This window comes from Bubalus bubalis, chromosome 22 (genome assembly GCF_019923935.1).
Source record: "Bubalus bubalis isolate 160015118507 breed Murrah chromosome 22, NDDB_SH_1, whole genome shotgun sequence".
Taxonomy (NCBI): Eukaryota; Metazoa; Chordata; class Mammalia; order Artiodactyla; family Bovidae; genus Bubalus; species Bubalus bubalis.
The window spans coordinates 22,077,835-22,095,011 of record NC_059178.1 but is presented as its reverse complement, the minus strand read 5'-3'; the positions used below and the strand labels follow the sequence as shown (position 1 = coordinate 22,095,011).

Sequence of the window (17,177 nt, the reverse complement as noted above, 5' to 3'; positions counted from 1 at the left end):
GAGGGAGATTAATACAGAAATGTTACTCTAACACTACTTACTACTATTTACATTTTACTATTTGCATTGTTGCTATTTACTATTATACGATTCACTATTAAAATTTGCTTCCTGGGTGGCTCAGCGGTAAAAAATCTGCCTGCCATACAGGAGAGGCAGGTTCAACCCCTGGGACAGGAAGATCCCCTGAAGGAGGAAATGGCAACCCACTCCAATATTCTTGCTTGGAAAGTCCCAGGGACAGAGGAGCCTCGCAGGCTACAGACTGGGTTCAGTCGCAAAGGGTCAGACACAACTGACACACTACAGTTATTTACCATTTTCCCACTCACTATGAGGATTTACTAACACTGTAATGAATGGTATTTGACACAGAATTCTTCCAACTAAAGACAATTTATGCTGGGCCCCACGAAAGGGCGGGGTTAAGGTTATTCAATTATGAAAAATATGCAAATGTCTTATTACAAAGCAAATGAAATTGATTTCCAAGGAGGTCTTCCAGCAAGCTTCTAGAATTATTTTGGAACTCTAAAAACTGAATGCTAATGACATCATACTAATTATCCCAATCATTTCACTGCAAAGAGCCCCATACAGGCATCCTACTGGGGAACCTTCGTAAGGTCAGGCAAATACCTTCCGCTCCTTATCATGGAGATGGAATGCTCTTGACCGTCACCGTAGGTGCCCGTGGGAGCCTGCAGGAGAGCTCTTCTCAGGCTGGTTCCATCCCCAGGGTTAACATGCACTTCAACATGGCCTTTGATTAGCATGATAGACCAGAAGGGCTAGGAAGGAGACACAGCGAATTCCCATAGAAAAGACATTACTATAGGATTTAAAGAATTATCATCTGATGAAGGCAATGTGGCTGTATTAGTGCCAAGGAAGCAGCTCCTTAAAAACATCACCATGTGACACAACTGCTTTCTACTTCGTATGCTACTTTCTAATCTCTGCCCACTTAATTTACTTTCTGCATTAGGCTCTTATCACTAACCACATCAAAGATTTCCATTTCTACAGTCTTCACACTTACTTATTGCTACGTTATGTACTAACAAATAGTCACGTCATAAGTCACTGATCTATTTCTCTCTTTCCCCAGGTTTACTGAGACATGATTGGCATATACCGCTGTATTAGCCTTAGGTATACAACACAACCATTGGATATTTGAACATATCACAAAATGATCACGACAATAAGCTTAGTTAACATCGATCACCTCATATAGTTGCAACATCTTTTTCTTATGGGGACAGCTTTTAAGATCCACTCTCTTAGCAACTTTCAAATGCAATATGGTGTGGTGACTATAGTCAGCGCGCTGTACATCGCCCCCTGATCCTCTTACAGCTGCGCGTTTGCGCCTTTTGGCCCTCTCCACCCAGTTCCCTCCTGCCCTTACAAAACTCTGCTGACCACCAGTCTGTTCTGTTTCTATGAGTTTTTTTTTTTTTTAAGTTTCCCCATATAAGTGAGATCATACAGTACTTGTCTTTCTCCATTTAACTTATTTCACTTAACATAATGTCCTCGAGGTTCATACGTGTTCATTCATAGGATTTCCTCCTATTTTATGGCTGAATAAAATTTCACTGAATAAACACACAGATACACACACACATACAGTGTCCATAAAATATCTTGCACAGTAGAGAGCCATACTCTAAATTGTAGCTCTGTGACTTCTCTTTCATTAATACAATACCTTAGCATTCTCTGAGTCTCTTCAAATTACATAATATATAAAGTCTGAGGAGAGGAAAGGGTAAATATCACCTATTTTATTATGATCCAAGGTAGACACTGTCTTGCTTCTCAGTGGCTGGACAAGGAAGATGGACTTTGCAACACAAAGACACCACTGATTCATGAAGGAAAACACATTCAGCAATGAACACGTTTCCTTAGTAAAAATGTGCCCCCATAAACCACCAGGCACACGGCTAGAATACACGTTAGAACTAAGTCATCTTCCATCCAATGTTTCCTGAAGTCATTTCCTCCCTGAGCTCCTGGCTTGAGAGCCTCTGGGTCACTCACCCTATGGGCCTGCCGATCACCTGGCTTCTCACTGCTCTGGCTCAGGGCAGCCAGGATGATGCCACTGCTGTTCCTGGTGGCAAATGTTGCCAACAACTCCGTGTCTGGTGACAGAGACTTGGGGGGCAATTCAACATAGCCACCTCTCAAGAAGCTGACGCTTCGGACAGGCTGGTCAGAGAGGAGAGAAGAAAGCCCATCAGGTCCACCGTGTGTGGAACCTCCCCCACCCAACCATCACCCAGGGGCTGCTGCTGTTTACCCCACCCCCTCTTTTCTATTCAGTCCCCTGGTTTAGATCCTGTTGCTTAGGACATTAGTTCATCAATGTGCATTTGATTTACTCGCCCTAATATTATTACACTTGTTTCAATATTCATAAAATGCTCCCCACCTCCAGTATACAGCCTTTCCTCACGCCATAGGAATTTCTGAGTAAATCAAAGGTCGATCTGGATATTTCCAGGTTTTTGATGCAGCCCACGTAGCTTTTGCTGGAGACACCTTTCCTGTAGGGAAGGACAGGAGAGCAGCAGCAACAAAGTTTGGATCTTATAACTCCAGGTTTAAAAGAAGAAATAAAAACAAGGAAGATCTCCTTTCAGGTGTCATGGTCTCCCTGTAAAAATGTCTAGGTCTCCCTGTAAAAAGGTTACTGACCGTGAGATGGTGAGAATTCAGGTCAAACATGTGCCCGCCTTAGGACTAAAGAAAAGGATCGAATTTAGTGAGCACAACTACCCAGATGGCCGCAAAGAAGGCTGAGCACCGAAGAGTTGATGCTTTCAAACTGTGATGCTGGAGAAGACTCTTAGAGTCTACTGGACACAAGAAGATCAAACCAGTCAATCCTAAAGGAAATTAACCCTGAATATTCATTGGAAGGACTGATGCTGAAGCTGAAGCTCCCTGTCTTTGGCCACCTGATGCCAAGAGCTGACTCACTGGAAAAGACCCTGATGCTGGGAAAGATTGAGGGCAAGAGAAGGGGGCGATAGAGGATGAGATGGTTGGATGGCATCACTGCCTCCATGGACATGAGTCTGAGCAAACTCCAGAGATAATGAAGAACAGGGAAGCCTGGAGGGCTGCAGGTCATGGGGTCATAAAGAGTCGGTCAGAACTGAGCAACTGAACAGCAACCACCTAGGTGGCTACCTAGACAAACCCTGCTTAATATTTTTCAGGGAAACTATTACAGTCATTAGCATTTGGACGCACTCACCAAAACAGGGGCCGGTTATAAGAAAGGCAGCGCACTGTCCTAAGGAAGTTACGGCTCATGGTTTACGGTTCAGTCTCTGGGAGCTCGGCTGCCTTCACTGCCAGCTGTGGATGCATTCTTTTTCTTTAATGGTGTGAAAGAAACGTCTCGCTTAATTTGTCCCCAGTTCAAAATTACAAAACTGAGAACAGCAAACTACAGAAAGTTTATGTGAATTATTAAAGTCGCAAAGCTAAACAAGAATCAGAATCAGTGCACCTCTTCTCTGCTATCTTTAATCCAACTTGCTGATGCTGGTCTTTCAGCTTTCACATACATTATTCACTCTAATCACACAAACGGGGAATCCAGATAAGTCTGCAGAAAGCACGATCTTTTTTTTTTTTTTTTTTTTGTCTCCAAAGAGATTTTTCTAGTAGAAAGTCTGGACAGGAGAATGACGTGTGATGGGAAGTGAGGTCTCCAAATATTACACAGTTACCATTTTTAGATGTTCTACAGGCAGTAAGTAGAACACCATAAATTTTACTACAAGAGGCTTTCTTTATTTCTCAAGTATATGGCATACTTGGAAATATATCCTGAATGTTCACTGGAAGGACTGATGCTGAAGCTAAAGCTCCAATACGTGGCCCACCTGATGTGAAGAGCCGACTCTCTGGAAAAGACCCTGATGCTGGGAAAGATTGAGGGCAATAGGAGAAGAGGGCGGCAGAAGATGAGATGGTTAAATAGCATCGCCAATTCAATGGATATGAATCTGAGCAAAATCCAGGAGATAGTGAAGGACAGAGAGGCCTGGTATGCTACAGTCCAGGGGGTTGCAAAGAGTTGGACACAGCTTGGAGACTAAACGACAACAACAAATATGGCATACTAATCAAAACAGAGTGCTATGGGCTCAATTATGTTCTCTACCTCCTCTCAAAAAAGATTTTGACTTTCTAACATTCTACTTTGACGTAGTATTCATAAGGTACTGAATGTAACCATACTTGGAAATAGGTCTTTGTGGTTGTAATCAAGTTAGGATGAGGTCATTAGGATAGGTTCTAATCCAGTATGAGTGGTGTGCTTATAAAAAGGGGAAATTTGGTCACAGAGAGACACAGAGGGAAGACAATGTGTTCGCACAGATGAAGAATGCCACCTACAAGCTGAGGAATGCCTGAAGCTACCAGAAGCCCAGAGACAGCATGGAACAGATTCTTTCTCATGATCCTCAGATGGAAGCAGCTCTGTGGACACCTGATTTCAGAATCGCAGCCTCCAGATATCGTAAGAGACATTTCTTATACATTTGTTAATCACTTCTGTTGTTTAAGCTGGCCGGTTTGTGGGATTTTGTTATGGAAACGAAAATAGTAATTAGGGACACAACAATTCTGCAGTGTGGTATCATACCTCACCACCCTCGACCTTGGTAATCCACCCACATAAATTGGATCCTTATCCAGACGATTGAGGTCAGAAGATGCCCCTGGAGTCTCTCCTTGCTTGGTTTCTTTGTAGGTGGTGTTATAAGCATCAATAACTGCTAGGAGCCCTAGAGGAGATCCAGGGGATAAGAAAATCATTTTCTACAGTAAAACAAAACACAGACATCTCACAAAGTTCATTAACAAAGACATATTCTTTTCCATCCTGCAAATTTGACCAAGGAATGTTCTTGACTGTTAAAGGGCAAATGAAAACCCTCTTTACAAGTCAATAAATCCAGAATGCACATGCTAAATGGCACCACAATGTGTGAAAGAAAATGGAATCAATTTGACCTTTGATTCCAATTTAGCCTTTAATGTTAAATAATGCATTTGCAAAAGTGAAAGTCATTCATTCGTGTCCGACTCTTTGCAACTCCATGGACTATACAGTCCATGGAATTCTCCAGGCCAGAATACTGGAGTGGATAGTCTTTCCCATCTCCAGGGGATCTTCCCAACCCAGGGATCGAATCCAGGTCTCCCACATTGCAGGGGGATTCTTTTTCAGCTGAGCCACCAGGGAAGCCCAAGAATATTGGAGTGAGTAGCGTATCCCTTCTCCAGCGGATCTTCCAGACCCAGGAATCAAACCGGGATCTCCTGAATTGCAGGGCAATTCTTTACCAACTGAGCTACCAGGGAAGCCCAATGCATTTGGAAACCACAGACAAATAGAATATTCCTTCACCAAGCTGTGAATCCCAGTGCTCAGAATTCCAAAGAAAACAAGGGCTTTTGAATAGCATGTCATTCAAGAAGACTCAGAAAGCTAAAGAAAAAACAAAGACTGCTAACTTTGGAAAGATTTCCATTCCTACCAGGGCATTTTGTCTGTCTGTCCTCATACTTACCTTGCTTTTTATTTCGCTGGAAGACAATTTTGTACCACGTTCCATTATTATAGCGTCGGTCGGTAATCAGAGCAAGGGGCCCAGAACCCAGGTCAACTGTCACCCTGACTCTGCCATCGACCAGGTCAATGGATAAAAAGTCTTTCTGTAAAAAACAAGAGAAAACACTTACCCATGGTTACATTATTATCACAAGATTTCTTTCCCCTCCAAGTCAGGGAGGGTGGAAATCTCCTACAGTCAAACTGAGAGAACAGGATCTGGCCTAATAGTTGGACATTAAAAGTGTCCACAAAGCTTTCTAGATTAATATACAGACGTGTGAAATAAACTCATGAACGTCAAAGTCCACAACACAATAAGAGAAGTGGACTCTCTGCATCTTGTTCACTTAGATTGACAAATGAGCCAGTCCTAAAAATACAACCACAAAACAGAAAGATCACCCGCACTCAAGATAAAAATAAGAACAGGAACTCCTCTGATGGAATTCAAATAAGATTAGGAAGTCACAGTGAATAAAACAAGACCTCTTATTTAGGCTCAAAATCTAATAATAAATGTTTAAGTGACATTTATAATGAGGGGAGGGCTTCCCAGGTGGCTCAGTGGGTAGAGTCCACCTGCAGTACAGGAGACGCAGGAGACTCAGGTTGGATCCACAGGTTGGGAATATTCCCCTGGAGGAAGGCATGGCAACCCACTTCAGTACTCTTGCCTGGAGAATCCCATAGACACAACAGCCTGGTGGGCTATAGTCCGTAGGGTTGCAAAGAGTTGGACATGGCTAAATGCACATAATGATGGGAAGCTATTTTCTATTTGACATGCTTTTCAAATGTTTGTCAGTGAGTTTGTACTGATAAATAATTTAAAATGACAAACTAGTATGGCATACATGTGTATATATTATCCTTGTATGTGCTCATAAAACAATCATTTAATAAATATCCTCATAGCAATCCAACTGTATATGCACAGCAGGGCATAGAACCCTTAAAGACTCTTACGGTGCCATTTGAAGCCAGGTACAGAAGCAGCCCGTTAGGTGAATAGGTACTAAAAAGCATAATTATCTGAGTCACAGTAGCCCGGAGAGTCTTCTCCACGACAGAATACCCACTCCCAGCAAAATGGAAAGAGGCATCTTCATCCTGGGGGCTGTACAGAGAGAGGGTGAAATATAACCTGTTCTCAGGAAGGTAGTTCACAAGGACACACGACACTCATGAGTTCTTCCTCAAAAAACTGTCATAGAGCATGTATTTCCGTAATTTGATAGCAAGTCTTAAGTCATAATAACTTAAAAGATGCCCCCCATGAGATAATATGAGACAAGCACCCAGTTGCTTTATAAAGAAAAGCGAGTTAACGTAGGCAGCATTCACTGTAGTAAAAAGAAATTTCCTCAAAGGATGAATTGTGGCTATAAATAGTTCTCCTTAGCAACTAGATTTTCATTTGCTCTAATTTCCTTTAATGTGACTTTGATGTCCTTTAATATCTCATTTCCTTTAATGTCCTGTCTTAACTTCAGTGCTTCTGGAATAAATTTTATATTGGCATTTATTACCTGGTGCTGGTTTTAACTAAATGCATCAGTTAAACTGGACTAATAATGGAAAACAAATCCGTACCAATGTGCCAGAAGGATCAGCTTACAAAAATATCATTGACCAAACAGAGTCTCAAAAATCTGCAAGATGAGCTTACAACTCAGTTACACACTGTGGACTCCAGCATATCTTAGATAAGTGTTTTGCAGTTTTCCCCATGCCTCAAAAAGCTGACTTGATTTACTCTTCAAATGCAAAGTACTTGGAACATGTCATTATTATGTTCAAAAGGTACTTTTCTGGAATGTCATAGGGCTTGAGAGTGAAATTTAGATTAGAGTGTCTGGGCCGGGGGTATGAATTTGCACTTTCTCCTGGTAAAGGTGTAATAACCAAACTCTGAGTCACAACTCCAAGCAGAGACAGAAGACGCAACAATGACAGCGTTTCTGTTGACAAAGTAAAACGTAGCGGTACTCTGTAAAACCCAAGGCTTCAAATTGATAGCTTTCTATAGTCCTATTCTTTCTGAAAATTTCTGTCTTGAGATCTCCCATAAAGAAGTATAAGAAATACACTGTGCATAAATCAACTATGGTCTAATTCTTAATCACCTCCTAGAAGCCAGTCCCATTGCTTTACCTTCGGAAGATTGGATTCATGTAGGGAAGCACACAGATTCTAGCAGCAGATTGCTGGGGTTCAAATTTCAACTCCCCAACTTACTAGCTGTGTGACCTCAGAAAAGTTACCTAACCTCTCTGTGTCTCATTCCCTCTATCTGTAAAACAGGGATCATGAGAGAACCTCTCTGGAAGGGTGATACATGATTTAATATATGCAAAGAAAAGAAGACTGCCCTATCAAAGGTCAGCTAAGCAACCACTGCGCTGCTGCACCAGCCACTCAGAACCTACACAGTAATAAAGGCCTGCCGATTAAAGATCTTATCCCCCCATATTTAGATGTGAACTGTTAAAATCAATGATTTTATATTATCCTTTAAGGATCTAAGAGATTTTTCATAATTATAAATGTATGCTGACACCACACTAAAGGAGTACAAATATATTCAAAGAGGAATTAAAAACAAACAAACGAACAAAAAAAACCAGTTAGCTTCCTTGATAATATAAGCCAAAGTTAAAGGTACATGATCACATTGAGAAAAAAATTTTTTTTAAATCTAAAGGGCATCACTGGACCATATTAATGATTTAATAATGGAAAATTACACACAAAGGTGAAAAGCACAATGAATTCTAATCACTGGCCTGCTCAAATGGATTCAGTTACTAGAAGTAGTTTATTAACTCACGGAGCTAAAGTTTTTGTCTAGGTAGGGACACTTATCTAAAATGAAGACAGTTTAATCCAGTGACAAATGCAGACATAAAGCACCAGTTTGTGTCTGTATCAGCATTTACAAAGTGTGTTCTATGGAACATTAAGAAAACTCATTATTAGCAAGAGTTCAGGGTGGCTCAGTGGTAAAGAATCTGCCTGACAATTCAGGAGACACAGGAGACTCAAGTTTGATCCCCAGATTGGGAAGATCCCCTGAAGGAGGAAATGGGAATCCCTAGTATTCTTGCCCGGAAAATCCCATGGACAGAGGAGCCTGGTGGGCTACAGTCCATGGGGTCTCAAAGGACATGACTGAGCGACTAAGCATGCAAGCAGGGTCAAATGCCTTTGAGAAATGCCACAACTCGAACCTTTTCCCTGGACCAGGTCACTGTACATATTAGCATCTGAGGTGTCACCTGTGGGGCGAGTTACCTTCCGAAGCAGCCGTGGCACTCCCCCTCCCTCTCAATATAGTTCCACAGGCCGATCGACTGTCCATTCAGGAAGGCCTCACCCATGCAGCCTTTAAAATGAGTAACCTTCACGGCAGGAGACTTCTAATGTAAACAAACACACAATGAGTGAAAAGAAATGTATTCTTTAAGTGTCCAAAGCTCTTCCTTGGGAGCTCAAATTTCACAGATGCAAATTTTGAGAAAACAACATCCAGGAAAATGGCCAGTTTGTAATCGCTGGACTTCCTTCCAATCATGAACTGGGATCCTAGAATGAGTGACAGACAGCAGGACGAGAACTCAGGGCACATCAATTACTAGGGTCGCTGGAGAGAAGGCCCTTCATCAGATGAGAAAAGACCCAGAGGATGCGGTCAGTGATGACGCCTCACTCTCATTTCAGAATTTCAGACCTGGTTACACTGAACCAGGTCCAGGTAACCCCAGCTTTATTCGGTGGGAGGATAACTGATGTAATAAAATATACCATGAACTCTTTTGCTAAACACTAGGGTTAGGGTTAGTCTACTACCTCAGTTAGGCTCAGACGATAAAGAATGTGCCTGCAGTGCAGGAGACCCAGGTTTAATCCCTGGGTTGGAAGATCCCCTGGAGAAGGGCATGGCACCCCACCCCGGTAATCTTGCCTGGAGAATCCCATGGACAGAGAAGCCTAACAGGCTATACAGTCCCTGGGGTCACAAAGAGTTGGACATGGCCAAATGACTAATACACCTCTAGAGTCAGAATGGAGATAAGGGAGTTCACAAAAATTAATGTGGAATACTGAATTTCTTCTTTTATTATTGAGGGGGAAAAAACAGTAAAACGAACCGTTGGCTGCTTTTCCCTTTATACCATTTATGAAACATGATCCTTTACAAAACCAACCCAACTCTGCAGATGAACTGTCATTAAACAAAATAATAGAAGCAGGAAAATTGTTCTCTGCCTAGAATATTTTAAAAAATGTAAGCATATTCATTTCATCTATTGGTAAAATCAGCCTGTTCAGATGAGCCTTCACAATGTTACCTTGATCTGTCCGCCAAGCCCTCCAACAAACATCATGGTTGAGTTGTTTACATCCAGAACTTTGGCTGTTCCAGGGGATTTACTTGTTCTTGGTGGAGGCTTTTGAGCTGCACTCATTTCCTTTACGCTCAATGAACCAATGTTCCCAAACCTGGGGGTCAAAGACAGTTGCAAAAAGAGCACTTTCAGAACAACAAATCGGTCCACATGTGTGCACACACGCACGGGCGCGTGCACACACACACATCTGTTCTACACACAGCCTCCACCGGCTTCTGCCCACGTCTCCACTGGCCTCTCTGCTTCTAGGTTTGCCCAGCCCAGCCCTAGTGTGCCCTCTAGAATCTTGTGGAGTATTTCTTCTAAAGCATCAATTCAATCCTGTTATCTCTTTGCTTACAATAGTTACAGATAATGGACTAAATATGTTTCAACAGCCCACTGCCGTTATTATATCCCTGTTTTCTCAAATAACAAAGTAAAAATCACAAATTCCCAACAACACCACCATAACAACAAAATGTGATATTACAGAAAAGTGAAGAGAAAGATACACATAAAGCTGCTTAACAGTAGTTGTCTCTGGGGAGGGGCTTTATTTTTTATAACTTTTATTACTTTTTATAACTTTTTATTATTTTTTGGCAGAACCACATGACAGGCAGGATCTTAGTTCGCTGACCAGGGATCAAACCCTTGCCCCCTAGAGTTGGAAGCACAGAGTCCTAACCACTGGACTGCCAGGGAAGTCCCTGGGGAGGGGCTGTAAAAGAGTTTCACGTCCTTCCTGAATTCTAAGAAAACACACCCCCCACTGGTTCCCTCCTGGCCTGCTCTCTGCTTGTCCCCCTGCCAGCCATGTGGCGTCTCCACTATAAGGCACATTACTGCCCTCTTCTGGGTTGGCTGCCCAGACTTAGACCTGACATTCTGAAGGTAATACAAACTTTAAACTTTTTTCTTCATTTGATCGTTGATTTTGGCAACAAAGTTCATTTCTCTTGTAATAATGAAAAAAATTCCTACAGTAAATCTAAACCAAGTATTCTTTCACTATAATCCTATTCCCTAGAAATTTCAAGGTCTGTTACATGATATTACAAACACGCTGTTGTTCAGTCACTAAGTCGTGTCCGACTTTTTGTGACCCCATGGACTGCAGACACCAGGGTTCCCTGTCCTTCACCATCTCCCAGAGTTTGCTTAAACTCATGTCCATTGTGTCAGTGATGCCATCCAACCATCTCATCCTCTGTTGCCCCCTTCTCCTCCTGCCTTCAATCTTTCCCGCATGAGGGTAAACACGTAGTTACTTAAAAGATGCATTAGAGAAATGAGAGATGCTCAGACAGAACTTTGTCTGCTACCTGGTCACATAGATGCTGTGCCACTTGTTGTCATCAATTGGGAAGTCTGGAAATTCCAAGCGTGTGGATCCAGAGCCCAAATCCCAGAGGAAGGCCACTTTTCCTCGCCGCATCTCCACTGCCAGGAAATCAGCCTTGGGTGCAAGGCATGAGCTGGGGTTAGTCCACAGGCCAGACTGTGGGCATGACCACTGTCACACTTTAAAGGAGTTCTTACATTTCTCTATTCTTAAAAAGTAAAAAAATGAACACCAAGAAAGACCTTCTATTGTCTGTAGACAATATTGTCTAAATTGTCTTCTATTGTCCAGCTCCTCCCCTGGAGCTGGAGCATGGCCCGAAGGATCGTATTGGAGACAGTGGCCACCACTGGCCGTCAGTGCCCACCACCCTTCCCCGGCATGGCCCTCCATGGAGCCTCCCATGAAGTTCTCCAAGAAAACTCGCTGGGGGTCAGCAGCCTCTACAGGGGTCATAAGGAAGGCGCGGCACTTGTCTGCCTGCCCAGCCTGAAAAGGCAACGTGTGAACGTGAATCATGCAACAAGACAGAAGCCATGAAGCCCTACAGCACCAACTGACCTGTGCTTTGCACCTTGGGTCTTAAGAATACATTTCAGATGGCATTTGTGCTTGCTAGTATCTTCTGCCCAAGGGTCTGACCCGTCCCCACCGACACAGCCTAAAGAAGCAACAGTCTTCCCCAGGGGACTTGCCCTCTGGGAGAACTGCAAGAATCTCAGTGGGTGGAAGAGTCTGGGGGAAGCTTGACGATTCTGACGTGTCCCTCGGGGTGCATGCCTCCACGCCTGGTGACAACTGCCAAGGTCGACTTCACAGACTCGAAGTGAAGCTCCGTGGCTTCAGAGGTCACGGGAGACATTACGGAAAGCTCTGTCCCCACAGCTCACAGTTAAAGGGGCAGAGGGAGGCACCGCTCATCAACGCCACTCTCCTCTTTACAGGCACGCAGTTTCACAGTTTGTTTTCCATCTAACATTACCAGCTTAGCAAAAGATTAGAAGCACTAGTGATTTCATGAAGGCCTTATTTTTTTTTTTTAGCCAAAAATGTACCAATTGAGAAAATATCCTCTGGCCTAAGAGACTCGGCGTGGCTTCCGCAGGTCATACTCACGCTAGTGCTGCTGCCCAGGTAGAAGAGAAGGTTGTCGGGTTCACTTGTCTTCACGTTGACCGTCAGGCTGTTGTAGTTGGTAGAAGAAATCTGGGGCTGGTAGGCCCGGATGCAGTCTCGGTCTGCAGACACAGCAACTTTGATCTGGAGAAGAAGAGACGTGTCCCCAAGTGCCTTAGAGTCATCCAGGACACACACTGGCAGCAGGCCTAGGGTTCAGAAGTGCTGTGCTGGTCTGACTCTTCGCTGCTAGGCAGGATTCCTCTCCAGATAATAGTGCTATGTGTCTCAAAAGGTGAAAATCAGATGGGGCTGAAACTTACTCCATTTGGTAAAATATTTTACTATGGAAAAAGCCAGTCGTGAGGTTTTAAAGAAGAATTTTACACAAGGAACTCTATTTTATGAGACTTGATTCCTTAAAGATAAGGAGTTTTTCTAAATCACTTTGGAATCTTACACCTGACACAGAAAGGCTATTTGATGATCATTTACCTGGGAAATCCCATGGACAGAGGAGCCTGGCGGGCTACAGTCTGCAGAGTTGCAAGAAAGTTGGATGCAACTGAGCATGCATAATATGTAGTAAATGGAGGGTTGATCTATCACTCAGCAAATATTTATAGACCAGTTATTTCACTCATATATCACTCTGGTAAATAATTACTTGCACATAATCTTTACATTAACCCTCAAGACTATAAGTTTATATTAACCAGAGCACTTGGAGCCATCCGTCAGGTTTTTTATTTGGCAACTGGAACTAAGGCAGATGGAAACCAGAGCTCTTATAAACCTTTAGCTCTTTTCCCAAAGTGAAATCACTCAGGGATCAAAGAATCTAGAGCTCCTTTTTCTTGGCTAGAAGCTTCAGGAAGGTAAACATTAGACCAGAAGTCACCTTTACTGTCTACAGGTCCCCAGGAGCACGGCAAATGATATGCTCTCAATCTTATTTCCCTGAAACGCCTCTCCTTTAGCACACGGCCAGGGCCATGGCAAAGGATGGCCAGGAAACACTCTCTCAAGCTGTGTGTTTTACGCAGGTAGTGACCTGGATTTGAGCAACATTCATGGGATGCTAGCTGTTTTGTCAGAAGTCTAGAGATGCAGCCCACACTGCACACGCATTCTGAAGAATCCTTGGATTATGATAACACCGAGTTGGGAAAATGATGGAAAGAACACTGTAGGCAACCAGTGGGACTTCCAGCAACGCTAACACGTGGACCAATGTGTTTGTACTATCTAGCGTATCGGTGGGGACCTAGAAATCTAGGCCATGGTTATAAATCTCCATAAGGACACGGAGATCTCTTTGCTAACAACATTCTGAAACACACAGAACAAAAGCAGGAATCAAGGAAAATGGGACTCATTAAATACACTTAATGTAAATATCAACACTGAAAATTCATTGGAAGGACTGAAGCTTCATTGGATGCTGAAGCTGAAGCTCCCTTCCTTTGGCCACCTGATGCCAAGAGCTGACTCACTGGAAAAGACCCTGATGATGGGAAAGACTGAGGGCAGGAGGACAAGGGGGTGACCGAGGATGAGATGGTTGGATGGCATCACTGACTCAATGGACATGAGTTTGAGCAGGCTCAGGGAGATAGTGAAGGACAGGGAAGCCTGGTGTGCTGCAGTCCATGGGGTCACAAAATGTTGGACATGACTTAGCGACTGAACAACAACAAAGTAAAATATGTAAGACAAGGCTTTAAATACACCTGGAGACAAGGCTGTGAGAAATCGGGCATTTCTGAGAACTTGTCAGTAGAAAGTGTGACCGAAGCCCTCTGCATAGGAGACCCTGGGATGTGTGGTTTCAGGAGCTTCAGCTAGCAGGGTGGTGCAGGGCTCCCGAGACCCGTGGGCCCCACACTCACAGATGCGGCTTGTTTCCGGGCCTGGCTGATCAGCAGTTTGATTTCTGACAGGTTTCTGCTCAGGTTCTCTTCTAACATCTTCAGAGGCTTCAACCGATCCAACAAGAGGTTGGCCTGTGTTTCCACATCTTTGACTTTTCTTCCAGCTAACAAAGCTAATATATGAAGGGGACAAAAAGTTGGCAGGGGTGGGGCGGGGGGAGGCAGGGAGGAAACAAGAGAAATTAGCTGGTCATTACTAGAATATGTGCTGGATATACTAGAATATCCAAATCATCAAATCCCTGATATCTTGGTAAATATATAAAAAATGCACCAGCCCAAGGCAGTACCCGAGGCTCTTCTCTTCCTTTATAAATGCAAATCCAGATGTTGCCACATTTTTATAATTTAGGATTGCTGTCTGCGAACACCCATGTGCCCTGGGCCAGCTCACGTGGCATGATGAAAACTTTCCTAACGGGACAGCAGACCACGACCTACTGGTCATCGAGGAGTCTCGTAGGAGTTCGTCTGTTTCCTGTAACGTGGCGTTAACCCTGGACAGGTCAGTGGATGTGTTCAACAGCTTCTGGCTCAGCCCCATGACATTCTTGAGTGTGCTGGTGGCGCTCTGGTTTGCAGACATGGCCAGGTCTGTGACTTTGGCTCCCCTGTCTCTGACACCTGAAATAAATTTATACTCAAGTATATACTCTGGTGGTTATACAGATGGTTATAACATGCAGAAAACCATAAGGCCACAACGAATGTAATTTTACACAGAAAAATGTTACAGAATTCCTTTCTGGTCCTTGAACACAAAAGGGGGCTTCTGTTTCTAATGACAGTATTAAGGCTGCCTGTCACATGTGCTGGGGTTTTCCTGGTGGCTCGGTGGTAAAGAATCCACCTGCAATGCGGGAGACACAGGAGACTTGGGTTGGATCCCTGGGTTGGGAAGGTCCCCTGGAGTAGGAAATGGCAACCCACTCCAGTATTCTTGCCTGGAGAATCCCATGGACAGAGGAGGCTCGGGGGCTACAGTCCATGGGGTCGCAAAGAGTCAGACACAACTGAAGTGACAGAGCACACACACACATATGTGCTACCACTTCCTTTTTTGGATGAATGAAATGTTTTTCATTCACGAGCGCCAAAGAATTGATGCTTTAGAACTGCGGTGGAGAAGGCTCTTGAGAGTCCCTTGGACTGCAAGGACAGCAAACCAGTCAATTCTCAAGGAAATCAATCCTGAATAGTTATTGGAAGAACTGATGTTGAAGCTGAAGCCCCAATACTTTGGCCACCTGATGTGAAGGACTGACTCATTAGAAAAGACCCTGATGCTGGGAAAGATTGAAGGCAGGAGGAGAAGGGGATGAACGAGGATGAGATGGTTGGATGGCATCACCAAATCAATGGACATGAATTTGAGCAAGGTCCAGGAGTTGGCGATGTACAGGGAAGCCTGGTGTGTTGCAGTCCATGGGGTTGCAGAGTCGGACATGACTGAGTGACTGAACTGAACTGAACTGAAATGTTTTTGATGACAACACTCTATATTGAAGTATGATTTCAATACACAAAGAGATTACAAAAGCAACTGCTAGTCGCCATTTGCTCAGCATCTTATATGTTAACAATCTAAACTCATTTGCTCCCTTTCCGATCATTCCTTTCTTACAGTCACTAACAGCTTCTCCAAATCATTCCATGTCTGGATAAGAAGGTTTAGGGATTTAAACCTGAAGGTGCCACAGAAGTATCCTAGGCCAGAGGAAGTGTATTCGCCCACAAGTGGCTGCTGGAAATAATAGCACAGTAAAAACTAAATGGTCACTAAAGATAAACTGCAGTTCAATTACTCTAGAAAATCTGGGTGACAGTTTTTTTTTAAGGCACTTTTATTCATTTTTAAAGGGTTTAACACAAAAGGGACAAAGATTAACACTAGAAGAAGGTGGATGCAGGGTATACAGGTTTTCTTTTCAATCTTCTGTAACTTTTCTGCAAATGTGAAATTGGTTCCAAATAAAAAATTATTTTTGAATGTTTGATCAACATACATCGTGTATCCTTAAAAACAGATAAATAAAAGAAAAAGAAAATTTCAGATCAGAAAATGCTCCACTCTTCTAAAGTCCAGCTTCCCAGGGTAATTTTCATGCTTATAAAGTGACCAATACAGTGAATGTGAAACTTGGGCAAACTCTGGGAGATGTTGAGGGACAGGGAGGTCTGGTGTGCTGCAGTCCATGGAGCCGAAAAGAGTCGGACACGACTGGGTGACAGAACAACAATAAGGTGAACCAGCAGACAGAGGAACTTGGGAGATGTTTTCAGTATCTTGCAAGACTTAAGGAAAAAGAAAAGGCTGAAGGAATGTAAGATAAATAATGCACCACAGCACAACTTGCTTGTGTTAAAAAGTTACCCTACTTAAAATTTTAAGGAACAGTGCATTTTCAAGCCATCAATATTAAAGTGATCTATTTTAGAATGCTTATTGTCTCACAAAAGAAGATTTCCTTAATTTCCAAACAAGAATTCTCTAAATTATCACATTTATAATGAATTTAGCATTTTGCCTTAAAGCAGGAATATTTCAGCTTCTTTACTTGCTAGCTTCTTTCATCTCAGGCCTATTTTAATAGTTAGCAATTAATATGATAGCATAAAGAATTTAAAGCTTTGTTTTTTCAGAGTATAATTCTACTACTTCAATGCAGGTGTTCTGAAGCTATAAAAAACACAGTGCTCTTCCTTCCAAACCATATCCCTCTGCAAGGGAA

General features: G+C 43.0%; 1 protein-coding gene across 1 annotated transcript in view; it reads right to left on the bottom strand.

Moving 5' to 3' along the window:
- LAMA1 (laminin subunit alpha 1) overlaps positions 1-17,177 on the bottom strand; it is a 124,771-nt gene that overhangs the window by 10,123 nt on the left and 97,471 nt on the right. The window contains exons 43-54 of the mRNA XM_044934772.2: positions 14,887-15,069; positions 14,404-14,558; positions 12,512-12,655; positions 11,376-11,509; positions 10,009-10,159; positions 8,951-9,075; positions 6,623-6,773; positions 5,613-5,757; positions 4,682-4,823; positions 2,447-2,561; positions 2,053-2,223; positions 640-791 (exon numbers count right to left, since the gene is read on the bottom strand). Of these exons, the coding sequence (XP_044790707.2) occupies positions 640-791; positions 2,053-2,223; positions 2,447-2,561; positions 4,682-4,823; positions 5,613-5,757; positions 6,623-6,773; positions 8,951-9,075; positions 10,009-10,159; positions 11,376-11,509; positions 12,512-12,655; positions 14,404-14,558; positions 14,887-15,069 (1,768 nt within the window). The remainder of the gene's footprint in view (positions 1-639; positions 792-2,052; positions 2,224-2,446; positions 2,562-4,681; positions 4,824-5,612; positions 5,758-6,622; positions 6,774-8,950; positions 9,076-10,008; positions 10,160-11,375; positions 11,510-12,511; positions 12,656-14,403; positions 14,559-14,886; positions 15,070-17,177) is intronic.